The sequence below is a fragment of the Pipistrellus hanaki genome (genome assembly GCF_964339955.1).
Source record: "Pipistrellus hanaki genome assembly, chromosome: 13".
Lineage (NCBI taxonomy): Eukaryota > Metazoa > Chordata > Mammalia > Chiroptera > Vespertilionidae > Pipistrellus > Pipistrellus hanaki.
Window position 1 is genome coordinate 47,113,016 of NC_140515.1, and position 22,001 is coordinate 47,135,016.

General features: G+C 37.1%; 1 protein-coding gene across 12 annotated transcripts in view; it reads left to right on the plus strand.

The window, feature by feature from the left end:
- The window catches only part of RBMS3 (RNA binding motif single stranded interacting protein 3), a gene marked incomplete at its 3' end in the record, with an annotated part of 624,952 nt that overhangs the window by 267,856 nt on the left and 335,095 nt on the right, over positions 1–22,001 (plus strand). For all 12 annotated transcript variants that reach the window (XM_084902493.1, XM_084902500.1, XM_084902503.1 and 9 more), the window contains exon 4: positions 7,726–7,817. In XM_084902493.1, coding sequence (XP_084758619.1) covers positions 7,726–7,817 — 92 coding nt within the window. The remainder of the gene's footprint in view (positions 1–7,725; positions 7,818–22,001) is intronic.

Sequence of the window (22,001 nt, forward strand, 5' to 3'; positions counted from 1 at the left end):
TATGGAAAATATTTAGTAAATTGAATAATAATAATAATGGAAAAGTCACACCGTAATTCAAATGTGTCCTTCATACCAGGTGGATCCCATTAAAGAAATAGATGTCTCATTTTAGTGTTTCTGGCTCTAGAATAGGGGTGTCGAACTCAATCAGAGAAGGGGCCAAAATCTAAAATCCAGCCTAAATCGCGGGCCGAATGGTTTACTGAACAGTCATAAACTGACAATGTCATAAACTGACAGCGGAGTGCAGTGATGACAGCGTGGTGCGGGCCACATTGCAAGGCCTGGCGGGCTGGATTTGGCCCGCTGGCCTTGTGTTTGACACATGTGCTCTAGAATATCAGAAATTTCAAGTTAGCTAAAAATTTGGGGAATATACTGAAGCAATATAATGGATATTGTATAATGGACACCATTTCCCATCCTATTGGCCTCTTATTTGTTAAGTGTCTGAGGGCTGCAGCTATTTGTATAAGATGTACATATGCTGTCCTTTGCTGTACCATAAGCATCTTGTTTTCTAAGATGTTTCAAAGCACAAGTGATTTCATGGTTTGGAATCTCCCCCCCTCAAAACGAGCACTCTTGTCTCTGGCTTTGGCGTTTAGCAGGATTTGCCTTTTGCCTTGATTTTTCACACATCTACCTTAGGCCATATTGCTATTGCATGGGTTCCTTTGTTGTACCCTTGCTTCATTATAATGATCACCCACAGGAAATGGATGCAAAAGAAGATACTAAAGAAATGACTGAGTTTTCTTCTTCGTTTGGTTTTATAAGTATAAAAGTAACAAAGAATTTATGAATGATGCCTTTCAGCTACCTTCTTTGATCACATAATGCAGAGAACTAGGAAATCCAATAATAAGAGAATGCATTCAGCAATAACTCAACAGCATAGGGATGCAAGAGAAATCCAGCAGAGACAGAAAGACGTGGAGACAGCTAGACTCCATCACCTCTACAAAGCATGCAAAGCACTGGTCCCTTTCTGCAGATCACATCAACCTTGTGATGTTTTCCTGCTCAGAGCCTGGACAACAATCACCGAATATGGTACAGTCTAAGTAGAAGAAGGGGAATTTATGGAAGACCAAGTCTTAAACATCACCAACTGCTACATTTGAGTAGAACTTCAGTCGAACATATAATTCCTAGACAAAGTGTATGCTTATCCTGTTTAAAAATTGCATTTGACTCACAGCTGGATCGTCTTTGAAAGAAGTTGGGCGTCACATCAAGCCAGCTGTGTTTCTTGTGGGCTTTTCCAACAGTCATTCAAAAGAGGAAGAGGATGAGCAATGCAAATGTCGTGAAATTTAATGTGTGGTTACACTTGGAGAGCAAGTCTCCCTTGGCCTCTAAGGTGCCACCACCAACTGCAGCTGGAGTTCTGGTTTTATCATTCTCTTAACACACATCCCCCTCAAGAACAATTCCAACATTAGTATGGAAGTAAGCAGTTTAAATAGAGAATCTAAGGAGCTGAGCTGATGGTATAAAATATAAAACATTTAACAAAATTCAAACGGATTGTCACGCAGTGGTCCTATTGAATGACAATGGTCACAGAGAAGAAGCTGCATAAAAATCCTCCAAAAATAAAACCAAAATTCTCTGGGCAATACCATTGTTGGTAACATTCTGTTATAATTTTTAAATATCTATAGGTATATATGGTTTCTTTTTTTTCTGTAATGTCTTCAGGCTTGTAATGTACTACAAAAAGCAAAACTTTCAATTAACACCCAAAGTTTAAAGCATTTCAGGAAAGCATTGATTCTATCTGCCAATGGATTGAATGCATTTGGCGAATGACCTAATTAGCGGGGAGCTGGTTCTTTCTCCTGCTCTGCTTCTCACTAATTGAGGACTGCTGGCCTTCTCCCCCGACAAGGAAGCAAAACAAGGACGGGTGTGTGGAGAAAACAGTGACATCGTTTTTAATTCACTCGAACCTGCTGCCAAGCTTAATTATGCCATTGAGGGGTGAGACAGGTGGGCTTCCTGCCATTTGGGCCGGGCTTTGGGCTGGGTACCAGTCACGGGTGTGTTGTCCAGGGCTTAGCAGTCACCATAAAGCATGATGAGCTGGAGCTGAACTAATCTCCCCACCCTGGCCCTCACCAGATGTAGCTGCAGAGACTCCTGCTCCCCGACTTGATTATTTGTCATTAAGCAAAGCAAATTGAAACCAAATTGAAGTTGATTTTTTTTTTCCTTAGCGAATGCTTCGTGATTCTTCAGGGGCAGCTTCGTATTCCATTTTGTTTTCTTCTCATTGCAATGTGGCAGATGCAGTCACAAAAAATTCAGGCATGGAGTGTTGTTGTTTTTTTCTAGAATCGGCGTATTTCTCGGGGTGGCTGGGCATACTCTGACCTGGGAACTTGCATTTTAATTAAGGAGAGTGTGTATGGACAACACAAAGGTCAGTGAAGTATTTCACTCCTGCTAGCTTTTTAAAACTGTGGCGAAATATATTTTAATGGTAAAGAACAAGAAACTCTTCTTGATTGGTGCTAAATCTTTATAATGTTCATTCTTCCAATTCCCAAAGTTATTCCCCAGTTTTATATATTTTTTCTTTTTTTTTTCTATTTTTTGCTTTATTTATTTTAATTGAATTTATTTGTGTGACCCTGGTTAATAAGATTATATAGGTTTCATGTGTATAATTCTATAAAGCATCACTGTACATTGTATTATGTGCTCACCATGGCAAGCCATGTCTCCACCCAACCATTTATGGCCACCCCCACCCTTTACTCTCATCTTTCCCCACCCCTCCTTTCCCTTTGGCAATTACCATACTATTGTCTGTGTCTATGAGTTGTTGTTTTTTTTATTTGCTTAATCCCTTCACCTTTTCCATCCAGACCCCCAACCCTTCCTCTGGTGCCTTATTCTTTAACATTTTTTCACCAGGTCTAAGCTCCCCTGTTGCCGTGGAGCCTTCCATAGAGGAGACATTATATAGGAAAGGGATATTCTCTTTTCTTGCTGGCATGCGGCTTTCAGAAATACTCTCTTCTCCAAGTTTTCCCATCCCTTCCTCAATTCAGAGAGAGCTGAGGGTGCCTCACAGAGATGTCTTCTGTTTGGATTGGGGTTCGCATCATGTTATTGTCCTATCCTGTATAACATTTGGTTGCTGGCAAGAGAGGAGGAACTCAAAGAGAAGCTGCACTGGACTAGAGTCCAGCAGTCCTGAAATCTGGGGCTGCTTTTCTGGGTTCAGGGCTGAACCAGAGAGAGAGAGAGAGAGAGAGAGAGAGAGAGAGAGAGAGAGAGAGAGAGAGAGAGAGAGAGAAACATTGATGTGAGAAAGACACATTGATTGGTTGTCTCTGAAACATGGCCAGGATGCTATGCAACCTAGGTATGTGCCCTTGACTGGAAATGAACCCAGAACCTTCCAGTCCACAAACCAATGCTCTTATCCTCTGAGTCAAACTAACTAGGAATCTGCTTGATCTTTTTAATTAAAAATTACCTAGAACAATCTCTTAACAGGTACAACAAAAAAGGTATTTGTTGAATAATTTGAATAAATACTCAGTAGTTCTCTACATGGCTTTCATGTTAAAATCAGCAGGGAATAGACACATACACATACACAGACACATACAGAGAAACACAAACACGTGTGTGTGGGGTGTGCGTGTGTGTGTGTGTGTGTGTGTGTGTGTGTAAACATTTTGGGCCACATTTCCAAAAATACTGATTCAATTTTCTTGTGGGTGAGTCCAGGGCATTGGTATTTTTTAAGCTCCCCATATGATTGTAGTTTGTAGCTAAGGCTGAAAACGATGGTATCTTCTATCTTTAATCAGACAGTTCAATAGACTTCATACTCCCCACTGGCTAAAGCTGTTTATTAATTGTCCATCCCAGCCATGAGGCTGGTAAACATTTTTTTTTGCCTCCTTATCTCTCTCTCTCTCTCTCTCTCTCTCTCTCTCTCTCTCTCTCTCTCTCTCTCTCTCTCTCTCCTCCCCCCCCCCACACTCATAGAGGCTTCAATCCCCACTACTTGCCTAAAGCAAAGACATCCCATTGCCTCTTCATTTCCTTCTTCCTCTCTGATTCTCCTTCCACCTCCTTCGCATGCTCATCTTCTCAGCTGACAGCTAAATGTTGAAGTTGTTCAACTCTAAAGCTGGACCCTTTGTTTCTGCTTACATTTGGCGTTTTTTATCTATTTCTATCTTGTACACATATTTATGGTGTTGACCTCCTAATTTGCATATCCAATCTTATCCCCCCTTTTGTGCAACAGCCAAAAAACCCCAACTGCTACTTGACATTTTTACTTAGATATTTCACAGGAATTTCTGACTCAACATGTCTCACATTGATACTTTACTTTTTCCTCTCCATGGCTGGATCCCCCTCTAGCCTCCCCATTTCAGTAAATCATATCTCTAGCCACCTTGTGGCTTATGCCAAGAAAGAGCAGTAATAATCCGTGTCCTCTGTAGCTCCCTTACTGCCAACCAAGTCAATCATTACCAACTCCTATTAATTAAAAGTATAATTCAAATCATCCATCTCATTTCATCCACTTCATTGCCAGCTGCCACGTGCCTCTATGTCACCTTGCTGATTCCATACTTGCTGTCCACTTTCTGCACAACCATTCAGTCTTTAGCAGAAGCTAGTTAAAGTGACAATTTAAGAAATGCTGCTTCCTTATGACTTTCGACAATAAACAGTCAGTTAGATACTATATTATATTCTCTCATTTTCTTTCAAGGGAGACATGCCATTTTGTCATTATAGATTCATTTATATGGTTATTTCATTTATGTCTATCCCCCAACTCAACTATATGCTATATAAGGATGGGAATTGGAGCTATTTTTTAAAATATATTTTTATTGATTTCAGAGAGGAAGGTGATGGGGAGAGAGAGATAGAAAAATTAATGATGAGAGAGAATCATTGATGGGATGCCTCCTGCTTGCCAATGGGGATCAAGCCCCCTACTAGGCATGTGCCCTGATCAGGAATGGAATTGTGCCTCTTGGTTCTTAGGTCTATACTCAACCACTGAGCCATGCTGGGTGGGCAGATCTGGAACTATATTGTTCACTATTATATGCCTTGTGCCTGGCAAAGTGCCTGACATAGAGTTTCATTATTGAGTGAAAGAATGAGCATGGGAGTGCATGAGGAAGAGTGGCTAAAGTATGAGGTAGAAGGGGGTGCCTGACTTAGCCACTTCTATTGAGAACTCAACCACTCCATTAACTGGCTGAACAAGCTGGACTGAGCTCTTTCACGGAATTGCTTTATTCCATGCTCTGACTTCAAAATCCAAGAGATGTTCAAGAATTGCATTATCTCCATGGTGGATGTCAGGGGCCACTAGAAATAGTTTGCAAAGTGAGAGAATGGAGCAGTTCATTTAATGGTATAGTTGGGAGGGCGTATGCAGACTTGGCTTCAAATCCTGGAGCTGCCAGTTAGGCAGCCTGTGGTTTGTGTCACCTCTCCCTAGCCCCAGTTCCTTCATGTTTACACCCAAAGGGACAGGAGGACAATAGCCCACGAAGCCATTAGAGTTTCAGCAGGTGCCAACATGGCAGCCACCGAGCACATATTCTAGTACATAGGAGAAAACATCTGCATTTTAGTTTTATGTTCAGCTCCTTCTAACTCTAATGCTTGATGTATTCTGTTCTTTTCCCCTTTTATTCTGGCTTTTTTTTTTTTGCCTATTTTACTCAACTTAGTGGGTGGTACTACTCATGTTGTTCCCATAGTTTGAGTTTCGTGGGAAGAGAAGAATTGCTAGCACTTATAGAGCAGGCTTTCTTTTGGATTAGAAATACAAACTTCACAGCTACTCTGCCCAGATTTTCAGAAGCATTTGATGGTAGACTGCTGGGTAACAAGTTCATTTTAGGATAGCACGCTGGGAGGAAAAAAGAAGGAGGGATTTGAGGGAAGAAAATTAAAAAGTTAATTAAAAGAAACAACCTGGTAATTGAATTCTCTTGCACATTTCTTTGCTTGTTTGGAGGGGGGGTGTCACAGTGCATGGTTAGTAAGGTTGCCTTTGTAGCTCACCTCAAAACCCCTAAATGAGGCAAGGAAAAGAGCACAGAGCCAGTCCCTGCCTAATAAATTAGAAGAGGCGTAAGTTACATATGGTGGGTTTTTAGATGTGCCAAACAAAGCTGTCCTCCTACTCATTCTTGAGTATTTCTGTTTTTAAATATTCTTGGCAGCTTACCTTACTGTTAGGCTATGTCCTGGACTCATATCTGCTATTTTATGGGCATGCAAATATATCTTTTGCATTTAGTCTGTTTTATTGGCTATTTATCTGGCCTCACCCTGTATTCACTACTCCACCACCACCACCACCACCACCACCACCACCACCACCACCCCACACACACACAATCAGTCAACAGTATAGGTGATACTTGTGTCCTTTTCAGATTGTACTCCAATAACAAGTGGCATGGATGTGTTTACTTAATTTAAAACAGGTTCCTTACTTTTACAAGAAGCTTGAATATCTATGTCATTATTTTTATCACAGACCACTTTAGACTTAAAATAATTCACTTAAGATGTGACTGAGAGAGAGAAGGTCCTGTAATGTGTTAGCATGGGCATTGGAAGCAGCAGGAGCCACATTCCAACCCTAAATCTCATCGACAACATTTACAAACTCATGCAGTCAACATGTATGGATTGAATGCCTACTGTATGCCAGGCACTGCTGAAGTTGCTGGGGATATTTTTAGTCAAGTTCTGTTATAACTTTTGTCAACACCAACATTTTTGAGGTTTTGAAAACTCGCTTTAGAGAGAAACTCTAAAAAGAATATCTTTCAACATTTTGTGGTTCTCATTCTTGCAACAAATCCATTCAGGACAATACAGTAGGGCTCAATAATGTGTTATCACCTTACTCACCAAATGAGTCTGCATCAGGTTGCTGATGGTAAACCCACACTACAAAGCAACCTCCAAAACAGGAGACTTACTATTTTATGTTTATTCTATTTATTTTTTTAAATATACTTTTAGTGATTTCAGAGAGGAAGGAAGAAAGAGAGAGAGATAAAAGCATCAATGTTGGGAAAGAATCCCTGATTGGCTGCCTCCTGCACATCCCCCACTGGGGATGGAACCACAACCCAGGTATGTGCCCTGATTGGAATAGAACCATGACCTCCTGGTTCATAGGTAGGCCTTCAACGACTGAGCCATTAAGAATTTAATTAAATCAGAAGTTTTTCTTGTACAACAACTCCAGTATTCCATCCCTTAATGGAAACTAGATACCCCCAGAATGATGTACACAGTCTTCTTCTAGGCTCTGTAGACCCTGCTATGTTGCAAATTAACTGACCAGCGAGACCAGGAGCACCTGGCTGAGTTTTGCTTTCCCACAGACACAAGTGGAAGTAAAGCTGTTCTCAATCCCCGCAATCAGAGAGGGAGCACGTGGGCCCAGGGGAAGCACGTGGGGCCGCAAAGAAAAACGCTCCTGGGTGCAGGCCGCAGACACAGACTTCGGGGGCCGGTGCTGGGCGCCCTGGGCGTTCTTTTTGATGATATTGTGATTTTTCCAGACGCGGTAAGGACCGTAGGTGGAGAGCCTTTATGCAAGCGAGAGCTCACACCCTCATTTCCACGGTGCGGTGGAGAGCCAGCTACCTGCGAGTGCTAACAGCGGGTTTTGTGTCTCCACAGGTTATGGTTTTGTGGATTTTGACAGTCCTGCGGCCGCCCAGAAAGCGGTAGCATCTCTCAAGGCCAATGGGGTGCAGGCACAGATGGCCAAGGTAAGACCATGGTGTTTTAGGTTGTTTGCTCTGTGATCCTATGTTTCTCCTTTGCTGCCCGCTGAATCCGAATTGCAGTGTGCAACAATTTGGGTCATATTTACTTGTTAGGGGAAAGAAGAAACCCCACAGTAAGTTTGACTTAGAAGAATCTGGCTGCTTTATTTGTTGTTGGGGTTTGTTTTGTTTTTGGAGTATGTTTATTTGTGTGCTTTTTTGTTATGGTAACCTCACTGGTAACTTAAGGGCACTTGTGGAGCGCTATGGTTTGCCTGGAAAAAAGTGTGTGTGTGTGTGTGTGTGTGTGTGTGTGTGTGTGTGTGTTCAGGAATTTCAGCAGGAAATAGTATTGGAATAGGCCAGGTCACAGCTAGCTGTCTTTGATAAACAGTGTGAAAAAAAATTGCTGTCTCATGTTGGGGAGAGCTGATTGCTGGATGATGATGATGATGATGATGATGATGTTTAATCTGTGCAAGGAACTGAGGTTAACCAAACTGTTTGTTGTCTATTTGGCTAGAATTTCACGTTGGCCTTTTTAGAGTTTACCTAGATAATTTTCTAACTTTTAATAATTCTCAACACTCATTTATTGGTATGTAGAACAAATAGTTTGGAACTTTCTATCTGAAATTATAATGCATTTTTATATTCAAGAAAATAAAATAAAATAAAACAAAATATAATAGTTTTGTATCCTGATCACAGTGATGGTAATAAGAATCTACTGGTATGATAAGATGACACAAAACTATACACACATATGGTACTAGTATCAATTTCTTGGTTTTGATATTGTACTATTATTACATAATATGTATATTGGAGAAACAGGGTGACTATATGTTTTTTTTTTCAAAATCTTTCAATCTATATTTCCAACTAATTTTTTTAACTTATGACATAAAGATGTTTGGTACATATTTATTTCAAGATAAGTCATTTTATATTTGTTTTATGTACAACTTAAACTTTAAAATATTTTTTCTGAATATTATTACTGTTTGATTTTGTTTATCTCTAATTCTCAAGAATTAGGTAGAAGAGCCATCATATCTTAAAATGCATTTATGTCATATTCATCTATACATAAACTCTTAATTATTGCTATAACAGCTGAGTGATATAATGACAGAGTCATCAAATTTTCAGTCATTGGAATTTTGTTAGGATGGCTAACATTCACTGAGAATATTTTGCAGTTTTAAGTTCAGATAACTAGAGTTGGAATATTTGATTTTCTTCATCTTCGGTTTTCTTCTAGCAAACTGATACCATCAATATCTGTTAACCTTTTATTGTGGGTCACTTCACATATAGTTTACTTTGATAGACTCCTTGCTCTTTATGACTCATTAATTGTTTTCAAGGCAGTATAAATTAGAGTTTGAATTCTTTCAGCTGTGTAATGTATTTCTCATCTGGATTATGCCTGGAAGCTTTGAATTTGGTCACAAGCTAAGATTGATGAAGTTAATATTTGCAATTAATAAGAAAATTATGTACATGTCTTGGTTTGAAACTTACTTGGAAAAAAATTAAGTTACTTGGCAACTTAAGCAGTGACTTACACCTAGGAAACAAGTGATAAAATGTAGGTGTTGAGTATATGCAAAATTGGGACTTAAAAGAAATACTTATTTATAAGAAATTTACAAATGCTTATAAAAATTGTATATTCAATTTTATTGATAAACTACCAAATTTTGGAAATTACTAGTTTGTGACAATTTAGAAATTATGAATATAGTATGCATAATCTCCAATATTTCTAATGTTCTGAGAATACATACGGGGTACTTATGGATTAATAGAAAAAGAAAGTTGCCATTAATTTTATAACTACCAAGGAGCCATTGGATTTCCCCTCTTTTTCTCAGCATTCTTCTACAGGAGAACTCTATCTATTCTCTCTCCCTCTCTCTCTCTCTCTCTCTCTCTCTCTCTCTCTCTCTCTCTCTCTCTCTCACACACACACACACACACCCCTACACACACCTACCTACCTACCTACCTACCTACCTATCTCCATCACCGACATCTCAGCTAAGCAGGAAATTATCAGAGAGAAATATTTTAAGGAGTCTCTAAGAAAATTATTTAGAATAGCTAGCATTTTGATTCTTAGCTCATGCCCAGTGTACACAGTAATGAGGTAATTGGAATGTTTAAAGACACTTCATTCCACTTCTATAGTTGATGAAAGATGTCTACCTTACCAATTATGCTGTCTGTGGAATAAATTCTTATTCCCCCTTTTCTCACAAACTTTGGATCTAAAGCTCAAAGCTTTAGATCCACATCTGCCTACTGGAAAACTTTCAGCAGTAAATGACTTTGTAATTTAACTACCCAGAAGCAAATAAATAGCCTCCCTTTGACAATGAAATGGAACAAGCTTGACCACCTGTATTAGCAGATTTCTCACTGAGCTATTGGATTTCATGGCGGTTTTTTTTTCCTTTGTCCTGGTGAAAGCTATTATTTATTATCATATAAACCTGCAGTCTGCAGGGTGTGTGAAACTGCACTATATTTTTTTTGCCATTTAAGTGTCCAGTGAATTGCCTCCTGCATCCTTGTTCTTATCAATATCCTACTATGCGGGCTGTGATGCTACACCTCCTGGATTTTAAAGCAAAAATGCTGCAAAAAAAAAAAATTTAGGTTCCCAATAGCAACCTAGAGTGAACATGAAACCTTCCAAGTGAATTGCTTTATTTAGCTAACTTATTCCAGTGTGTGCATATGAAAAACTCAACCAATTTGTCAACAAATAGGAATTAAATAATAAATCATCCAGTAAGTGGTAATTGATTAATAATGTATAACCTTTAACATGGGCTAACATTTTCTGTATCCTTGCTGTTCTGCTGAAAAGGGTTTTTAGGGATCAAAGGATATGTTTCTTTTAGGAGAGCAGATTTATAATATTTTTGTAATACATAGTGGTTAAGAGCATAGGTTTGGAGGGAGGGAAACTTGGCCTTGAATACTGCCTCAGACACCACCTGGTTCTGTGGCCTTGGCCAAGTTATTTAAATATCTCTGCAAGTGTCTAATAATCATACCTACATTATCGGACTGCTGTGAGAATTAATTTTTAAAAACACACAAAGAATTTAGCATAGTACTTAGATTATACCAAAATTCAATAAATGTTAGTTATTCAGTAAATGTTGTTATTCATTAAATTCACATTTGTTGCTGAACATTCTTATCACATATGCTTTAAGTATTATGTTATTACAAAACAGTTTTTTTTGAGGACTATAATAAGTAGTATCAATTAGTAAACATTTTTCTTGCTGCAAAGTGCCAGATACTTTACTAGGTGTTAGAGAGTCAAGACTGAATTGACTCCTTCCTTTTTCTTGATTTTTAAAATTTAATTTCTCTCCTTGGATTGCTACAGCTCAAGGTTGAGAATATTGGCTGTTACTGTCCTTGCCAAGTATACAGAAAACGTTCATCCATGTTAATGGCTATACATTATTAATCAATTATCACTTACTGGGTGATTTATTGTTTAATTCCTATTTGTTGAAAAATTGGTATTTAAAAGAAATCATTGGCTAGAGAATATGTCTCTGTATACTTAAAAAGAAGAGAGCTAAGAAATCCAGCTAACAATAGCCTAACCTTGTGTTATCTTATGAATAAGACAGCCATAAATCAGCAATTCAGGGCACATGCTTTGGGGTAATATCAGAATCAAAGCTTCTTTGCCATTCTTTATTAGTGGCTTCCATCCATAATATCATATGTTGCTTTCTAAAGCTCCCGCTATTGTATCTCTAGTTTTGCCAGTCCTTAAAACTATATAATTTTATTAACCAATGTTACCCCAATCCATTGAATAAAAACATAAAAAAGAAAAGGACAAAAGACTCAAGAACCATTCTGGCTGATTCTGTCCTTTTAAAAGCTTTCCCAGAATTCTAACTCAGGAGCTTGTGTTCACCTATCAATGCCCAAAGCTGAGTCATGGTTTTTCCTTAGCTGCAAGAGAGTCTGTAATGATGAATAGTTTAGTTGCCTCTAGTACAGAAAAATAAGAGTAGTCTAACTTTTGGGCTATTAAACATCAATAACTCCATTCTTCCAATTTATACATCCTGGGTGGCATGCACTCATTCCTTCCCTGGGGGGAGCCTACTTGAAAGCCCCATCCTCTAATCACATCTAGTGATGCTATCATTTCCAACAGGCGCAGACATGGATGCCCTCATGGTTTAGTTGCCAATATGTTTATAAGACAGGTTATCTGAACTCACATAATTTTGAATCATAGAGAAACAACAGGATACATGAAAATAAAGGAATACTGCCATTTAGGAACAGGGAGAATGGGAAACAAGTGGAAATCACTCATTGCTTATTTGATATACATATCAAGTACTGTTGGGCAGGAATAGAATTCCCTTGCCCATTATCCCCCATTGTCTCAATGAAGCCTCACTGGAGGATTGTACAGCTTTAGAAGCTTAGTTTTCTTGGATGTAAGTTTCTAGGCTCTAGAAATATTCTATATATTGAACAGTTATCAATTATTACCTTCAAAACCTTGAGCTATTTCAAACTTAGCAGGCCTCCATTTTATCAGGTCTACTACTAAGACTGTCATTCTAATTACCAAAGGTGATTCACCACACCATGGGAAATGTAGAATTAATCAAAGTTAAGTGATTATAAAAAAGAGACCATGCATTTGAGAGAATGTCAAGTACATCAGGGATAATTTGAAAATACATGTCAACTAGAGCAGAGAACCAGATTGGGACCAGAGAAAGGAATTCTCTCCTATAAATCAATGACTGTAATAGTAGTTCTCTTTGTGGGGAAAAAAAAAAGAATCAAAATGAGTGGATTTCCCCCCACTTGATATTGTAAGAAATAAAGTGAAAAATCAATGAGTATGTGACAATAAATTCTGTTAACTACAAAATATATCATCTCGGTGGTTAATGCATAACCCTAACAGTTATATTCTAGTAGTAGAAATTTTATTAATGAAGGCAGGGCCTAATACACAGATTATTCTAGAAAAAAATATTTTTAAGTTCAATTACTAGCCCCATGATGTGGCATGTTGTCTACCAAAGCTACTTTTCGCAATGCAGAGCCATGTGCCAGGTTTTGTCAGCCAGACTCTTATGGTCTAATGCAATATTTACAGTCTCTGATTTTATGATTCCTGGGTATATGCGAGTAAACAGGCTATCTTGTGTTCATGGTTCACTATAATGGGGTAGGGCCTACTAGTTAACCAGCCAAACAGGGAAGCTTCTCAAAGGTTCTCATGTAGGAAAGAGAGAGGCATTGTTCAAGAGCAACTTCATTGCTTGATAGGAAAGATATTGCTTTCTGAAGTCAGGTGGGAGACTCAATCAATACATGATGTAATGATGGATAACTGTTGTCTTCAGATTCTAATATATCAAGAGTAATGTCCAGGATTTTTCTTTTCCAAGAAGATAAAGAGATCAGAGAAGCATATATATTATTATTTATCTATACCCAAAAATATTTACCAGGTAGAAGAGAGCCTTAGGTTGGAATTTTATTTTTATTTTTACTCTCCTTCTTTTTAAGTCATGTTGAAGGTCTACTGTATACCAAGATTGTTCTACTGTCAGGGCAGGCATCTCTCTCTCTCTCTCTCTCTCTCTCTCTCTCTCTCTCTTTCTCTCTTTCTCTCTCTCTCCTTTCCTCCCTCCTTCTCTCCCTCTTTCCCTCCTTCCCTTCTCTCTAAGCATGTCCTCAGGTGAAAATTTAAAAATAAGTTATTCTACATTCCAAAAATATAGTATTGAACCAAACAAAGTTTTATGATCACATTCTGCTAATGGAAGGCAGACAATAAATTGATATGTTAGGTGGTAAGAAGTGGTTCAAAGACAAAGCAGGATGGGGACACTAAATACATAGTAGATGAGGATGGAGATAGAAGGTTGAGCCGGCATGCATTTTAGAGGTGTCAGGGAGTCTCTCTGATATGACATTTGAACAAAAATAAAAAAGAGGCCGGGACCGGTTTGGCTCAGTGGATAGAGCGTCGACCTGCGGACTGAAAGGTCCCGGGTTCGATTCCGGGCAAGGGCATGTACCTTGGTTGCGAGCATACCCCCAGTGGGGGGTGTGCAGGAGGCAGCTGATCGATGATTCTCTCTCATCGATGTTTCTGGCTCTCTATCTCTCTCTCTCTTCCTCTCTGTGAAAAATCAATAAAATATATTTAAAAAAATAAATAAAAAATAAAAAAGAGACTATGAAAGTAAACTATAATATGTTTAAGAGATTATTTTGAAAAATTAGTCTTTTGTAATGCAAAATAGAGCAGACGTTTTAGTGAGCTAACATGTTTAGGTTGTGTTATATCTATAGCTATACTTTCTTCTTAATAATAGGAGGTATGCCTATTCTCCATCACTTCTCCCTTTATTTTATGTGGGGGTTTTCTCATTTGCAGTCATTCTAATGGTGCATTTCACTGATTATATTTTTCTTATGAACCAAATCCTAATTGAGTCAGTAAATATTTCTTTCAATATATTTAATTGCAAATTATGCTGTTCAGTTGTATTGCTGGATGTAAAAATATGACAAGATACATATACCGCTGTTATTGAATGCACATTAAATAACTAATTCCAAAGAATGGCAGTTCAGGGTTGGTTTTAACAGTTCATTACTCTTGATGACTGATGCCATGTAATGAAAACCTTGCTATCTCATTTTCTAAAATGAATGTCTGTGTCACGTGCTCCCGTTGAACATATTTTGAACAGAAGAACATAGCTAACAAACACTAAATATTATTTTTCCTCATGACTGAGATTTTTGAAGTTGTCAATAAAAGCAATACTAATGGTTGGTCGTTTATATACCTGTAAAATATTTGTGAAAGTCTGCTTTGTTGCCTATGTCAAAAAACTTGGCTCATTTTTTTTTTTTCTGATCCTATTGGACAATGCAAGGATTCAAACCCCAATATTGACATTGTCAGGAAATCTTAATCCTTTTTGTTAATTATTTGACATTTCTGAGACAGCATCTTCTGAACTTAAATATTTGTATTAGCTTTTGCCAAATTATTTACATAATCTGCTTGTGAGTACCACTCTACTTCTGCAAGGATTCCCCTGTCTCCTCTTAGTGAAATAGTGAGCATGTACTAGAATACAATTTGCTGCTTTCCTAGCATTTGACAAGTACACATTATCAACAAAACACTCACCTTAATTTGTGTCATAAATTGGAGTCTGTATCTGGTGACGAGATACTTTTTTTACCGGAGGGCAGTGGTCAGCAAACTTATTAGTCCACAGAGCCAAATATCTATTGATATTGCTTTTGAAAGCCAAATTTTTTTAAACTTCTTCTAATGCCACTTCTTCAAAATAGACTGGCCTAGGCCATGGTATTTTGTGGAAGAGCCACACTCAAGGGGCCAAAGAGCCGCATGTGGCTCGTGAGCTGCAGTTTGCTGACCACTGCCCTAGGGTATCTATGGAATACAAGTTTTCTTCAGTTTGCAAGAAATACTAACTCTCTCATTTTGCCTCTCTGAAGGGAATGTGTCCACAGGCTGATCTCAATCAGTATCTCATTTCTTGATAAAATCATGGAGAAATTGCATACAGTCTTCATTCATGGCTTTAGTAATTTGTTCTTAAAATTGAAAGAAGCAGATTCTTTCTCTGGTCATCATAATTAGGTCTTTGTAAAGTGGGGGGACCTAATTATAAGCATCACTTTGTCACAGGTAGATTGTAATCCCATTGAAAATAGGAAAAGAAGTTGTAGTGTTTGTATTGAGCTAGTTATCAGGATAATTTTGGCTTAGTAAAATGAGTTGAAGAGTGTTCTCGCCTCTTCAAGTTTTTAGAAGAGTTGAGAAAGGCTGTTCTTAATTTTTCTTTAAATGTTTGATAGAACTAGCCAAGGGATCATCTGGCCCTGAGATTTTTCCTTATTGAGAAGTTTTTTATTACTGATTCAATATTCTTACGGGTAATTAGTTGGTCTTCTCATATTTTCTATTTAAGATTCAATCTTGATAGGTTCTGTGTTTTCACAATTTATCTATTTCTTCTAGATGATGTAATGTATTGTCGTATAATTATTTATAGTACTATCTTATAATCCCCATTTGTATTTTTGTAAATACTCTTTCATTTGGGATTTTGAGACTTTTTTTTTTTTTTTAGTTTAGCTAAATGTCAGTTTGTCTAGCTTTTCAAAAACCAGCTCTTAGTTTCATTGATCTTTCTTTATTGTTTTTCCTGGTCTTTATTTCATTTATATATGCTCTGCCCCTTGTTATTTCTTTCCTTCTACTAACTCTGGGACAATTTTCTTCTTTTTCCATTCCCCTGGAGTATAGATTGTTTAAGATCTTTCTTTTTTCTTAATGTGTTTATTGCCATAAATTTCTCTCTTAGAACTGATTTTGTTGCTTCCAATAAATTTCAGTATGTGATATTTTCCATTTTTGTTTGCTTCAAAGGTTTTTTCATTTCCCTTTTAATTTATTTCTTTGTCCCATTCATTGGTTGTTCAGTGGTGTATTGTTTAATTTTCACATATTTGTGAATTGCCCAGTTTTCCTTCTGTTATTCATTTCTAGTTTCATAACTTTGTGGTTGGGAAAGATACTTGGTATGATTAAATCTTCTTAAATTTGCTTACTTATTTTGTGATCTGTCATATGATCTATCCTGGATAATGTTTTGTGTGCACTTGAAGAATATATATCCCATTACTATTCTATGAAATTTTCTATATGTCTGTTAGGTCCATTTGACAGAAGAACTACAGATAGAGAATGTTATTATATCTTTAGATGGAGAAAATGGTCTATGAATTAATGTTTAAAATGTGCAGTTTCGGCAATCAAGGCTCACCTTAGCATTTGCTAGCACACAGGAAACCAGCTTATGGCTTATAATGTCCAGGAAATTAGTAACTCATACATATGTAAAAGATCCATTCCCAGCCAAATGATTTATTTAACTGATGGCTGGAGCCCTTATAGGGACTGTTAGCACAGTGGAATAGTAAGGCTTTATAAACCAGACTGCATGCTAATCCATGTTATACTCTAACTGAAGAATTTAACCATAATATACAATACACTGGAAAATTATATACCTAGAATGTCAAGATGTTAAAGTTAAAAACATTTTAAATTGCAAAAGGATCTTTTTATTTTAACACTATTATTATCATATTTTTCTCATAACATTGTTATCTTAATTAGTTTAGTATTCTTTAAAAATGAATTGTGAATATCCTTTAGTTGTGAGAAAGATACTAAATCAGATGTCACTTTGCTTAATGTCCTATTCCTATCTATTAATTTTTTCAGTGATAGTGTTGATTATTTATAATTAATTGCTTACATTCATTGATTTTCTATAGAGAATCAGGCAGCCTTGTGCTATGCTTTCACATTCTGTCTCATTTAATCCTTCTACCCTTCTCCTCCTATTCCCCTTTCAGAGTTCATGTTCGAGTATCCTTGAAGGAACATTCAAATAATAGTTCTTTTGAAAATCTTAATGACACCCCCATCTATATCATGCTGCTCTTTTTATATGGTCTCATAGGATCTTGCTCAGTTTTCTAGAATCTATCTTCACAATTAGTAACTTAAGTTTTATATTAAAGGCAATTATATTCTGTCCCTCTCCCACTCTAAAGTATAATAATTTAAGTACAAAGACTCTAATGCTTCCTGCCACCACTGTGTACCTTCTGAACCAAGCACAGTGTCTGCCCAGTGGATATAGCAGGTAATAATAAACATTTGTTGAATGAAAGAACTCTGTTGGTGATTATTATTGTTCCAGTTTTACAAATGAAGAAATTAAAGTGCAAGAAGTTTAACTTAATCAAGGTCATACAGCTAACTAGATGTCAGGATCTCATCTTACATCTGACTCCAAAGCCATTAATCATATTAGATTTATTTTAATTGAACAGGACAGTGGAAACACTGTAAAATGTTTCTATAACGAAACTGAACTTTACTAAGTGGTTGCCATTTCTTTGTACAATCTTTAGAGCAGTGGTTCTCAATCAGAGGTAATGCCCTCCTCCCCCAAGGACTATTGAAGACAGTTTTAATGATCAATGCAGGGAAAGGTGTGACTTGCATCTTATGATGCATGAAAATGTCCTCCCCTGCTATGTTGCTCAGTTCAGCTACCTACCTACCTTCCTTCATTGGTTTACTCAACATATATCAACAGGGTGCCTAGTATGAGGAGAACCAATGGTGAATAAGACACAATTACAGATTAAAATAAATTCACGGTCCATAGGAATGTACATATAAGCACATAAGCAATTGTTATATATGGTGAACAGTTGATCAGGGATGTCTCCACTTGTCAGCTCATATTTTTCACTTGGTATGTTCAGGAAACTTTTCCAGGAGGTAAGTTGCATCTAAGCTAATATCTGAAAGATGTTTTAGAGCACTGGTTCTCAACTGCAATATCTAGAAATGTATTTGGTTGTCACAGTTGGGAGAAAGGACACTACTGGCATCTAGTGGGTAGGTAGAGGCCAGAGTAGCTGCTAAACACCCTACAATACAAAGAGCAGCAACTCCCCCCTGTCATACACACATGATGCAAGGAATGATTTGGTCTAAAAGTCAATAATGTTGAGGTTGAGAAACCCTATTTCTTTTTATTGAGTTTATCGGGGTAGCATTGGTTAATAAAATTGTATAGGTTTAAGTATACAATTCTATCACACATCATGTGTATATTGTATTATGTGCTTACCACCCCAAGTCAAGTCCCCTTCTCATCACCATTTATCCCCTTTTAACCTATAGAGAAATCCTATTTTAGAATGAGTATTCCAGGCCATGTAATGCCATCAATGTATTTTTAACTCAATTTTGTTGTCCTTGATTACTACTTTCATAAGTTGCATATGGCAATAAAGTAACAGCTACCTACCTATCTACTATGTATTAAGTTGCATCTTATGAGTGATAGTTTCCAATAAGCCATCCTATAGTTTTCTAACATTTTAATACCTTTAATGACATGTCATACTTAATAATAATTGATCATATCTTTTCCTTTTTTAATTTCTATCACAGTCCAATCTTAAGCCTTTATACCACTTCTACTTTTCAGTATAGTCCTATGCCCTTCTCACTTTGGGGCTACAGTTCACGCCTGGTTCATCTTCATCTTTACGTTATGGAACTGCTCATCATGGGCTTCCAAGAAGTTCTTGCAAAGGCTGAACAATTAAGTCCACTGAAAAATAGAAACCAGCTGATTAAATACTTATTATACTTCAGTCCCTGCAAATGGGCCCAGATAATAAATTTTTGATGATTGAAATTTCTTCCCATTAGAGTTCTGAAATCCTATCTGATTAAGCTTCTGCTCGATCATTTGCTATGAATATTAGAATTTTTCAGGAAATGCCTCTGTTCCCTTTTTCTTTCAAGATCCATTTTAGGAGATAGAGAACATTGGTTTTCCTTTGGGGGTAGACCAATAGAGTATCAGAAATTTGACTAGCATTTGTCTACCTGTATGTTTTTGAAAAAGGGTAGAAAATAATGATAAATGAAAAACTCAGGTAATTTTAGAAGTATTTTGGTATTTTTGGCTATGCTGACATAGTCCCCAAATAAAGTATAAATAAACCTTATAATGACTCTTTCATATTTCTAGTTGATTCTATCCCTTTCTCTCTATGCATACACTACATCTATACCATAGCTAGTTTTTATAACTCGCATTGAAGATTATGGTATTATTCCTTCTCTAAATATTGAACTGTAACATTTATATTCTGCTTATATTTTTGTAAATTGTTTATCCTTACTTTCTTTATTTGCAATCCAAAAAAATAAGATATGGACTAAATGGAACATCTATGCCAAATAAAAATTCTTAAAAAAATATTAAAAGTACTTCACATGTTTAAATGTTGTTAACATTGACCCAAGGGTGCAAAGACCAATACACCAATGTAATGATGCACTGTGCTTTATTATAAGCAAGCCTTCATCTCCAAACTATTCTGCATTTCAGCCAGTAGAATAATATATGTAATGTTGTAGGAATTCCTTTGAGTTTTCCAGAATTTAAAGGAAGTGAATTCATAGCTGCTGTATGTTACTCTACACACTGTTGACTCCAGAATACAGTGTGGATAGGGGAACCATCTATGTACCTCTTGTACTTCATGGCAGACACTTGTGGGAGAGAAAATGGGATTGAGACTGGATGCAGATAACAACAAGGAATATTCAAGAAGAATGTAGAGAAAGTAGAAATGGGAGATCAATAACATTGCCTCAAAGTTGATGAAGCAGTAAGAATAAAGCATGGAGATCTATTATGCTTGGTTTGCAGTTCAGATTCGGTGATATTGAATATTCTCCCAATTCCAGTTTTAATGGATGGCCATGATGCATGATGTCCAGTGTACAGGCTTTGATGATTTATGTCTCTTACACTAATATTGCTACCATGCCCATTGTACTTCTAAGGATGTTGCAATAGCTAGTGAGGAACTGGTCTGCTGTAGCAGTTTTTGTGTTATAAGATCTTCTGCTGTCTCCTTTCTTTCTGGTTTTGTTAAGATATAAAATAACATAGGTTTCCTTTTTTGCTTTGTGGCAGTGTGTAGGTTTCTCAGGAATTAAGATATTAGTTTTGGTGAAACTCGGTTTACAATATACAATAATTTATCTCTCTCGGAAAATAGTGGTGTTGAATCATGCATCAATACTACTATGTTGTGAATTATCTGCTTCTGATATCTTTGGGTTGCATAGTGACTAATTAGATTGAGGATAACTATCTTTTCTCACTTCCGATTTTTGCTCAACACGAATTCAATGGTGTTACAGCATTCCTTTTGGCTGCTCATGCAACTGATGGTTAAAGACTATATTGGAATCTGACTCACATCAAAGTGTATGCAAATGCATATGGATCACTACTTGGATTACAAGTTGATAGACTTTCTGGCCATGCCATTTGCACACCAAAGGATTTTGTTCTCAAGGGTTTTTAAGTGTATTTAACTTCTTTTGAACCTCAACTTAAGTCTTACTAGACCCCAGAGGATTTCAGTAGCACATAGAATTTCTCCTCAGAGCTGGAGTGGTTTGCTCATATTATAAGAATCTTTTCTCAAGTACAAAGCATCCATGTGAAGCTGCCATGTGTAATTTCTTATAAGAACTGGGGTTGATTTTATGAGCAGAACATATGACTGTATTTTTTTGTATGCAGTGTAAAATCACAACCAGGCATAAGTGGACCTGAGAAAAAACAACAGCCAGAGTAAACACATCTGTTTCTGAGTTTTTCTGTACTATTCCTTTTCTATTTGTTTATTCATTCTTTCATCTTCTATAGCTCACATATAGACAAATGGTGCTGATGTCAATGTTTAAGGGAAAATACATGAGAGAAAACATTCTACCCATCATATGTTATTTTTTTTTCTTTAAATTATGGTGGGGGACTCAACTATATTAATTTAGGGGTAAGTTATTCATGTAAAACACAACTATTCTTGAATAGTTAATCAAAGCAATAGGCAAATCATACAAGGTAAATTAATAAAATAATCTGAAACCAGCTGGTGTGGCTCAGTGGTTGAGCATTGACCTATGAACCAAGAGGTCGCAGTTTGGTTCAAGTCCCTGCTGGGGCACATGGCCAGGTTGTGGGCTTGATCCCCAGTAGGGGGCATGCAGGAGACAACTGATTGATGATTCTTTCTTTTTTTCCTTCTTCTTTTAAAAAAAATATATTTTATTAATTTTTTTACAAAGAGGAAGGGAGAGAGATAGAGAGCTAGAAACGTCGATGAGAGAGAAACATCGACCAGTGGCTTCTTGCACAACCCCTATCGGGACGAACCCGCAACCAAGGTACATGCCCCTGACCAGAATCGAACCCGGGACCTTTCAGTCCGCAGACCGATGCTCTACCACTGAGCCAAACCGATTTCGGCGATGATTCTTTCTTATCATTGATGTTTCTATCTCTCTATTCCTCTCCAAAGTATATAATATATATAATCTGAAAGAGAAAAAAGTAACATTCTTTTCACATCTTGACTCAATATTATATTAAAGTCTGTGTGCTAATATATAGTGGAAAATGGCAAGCATCC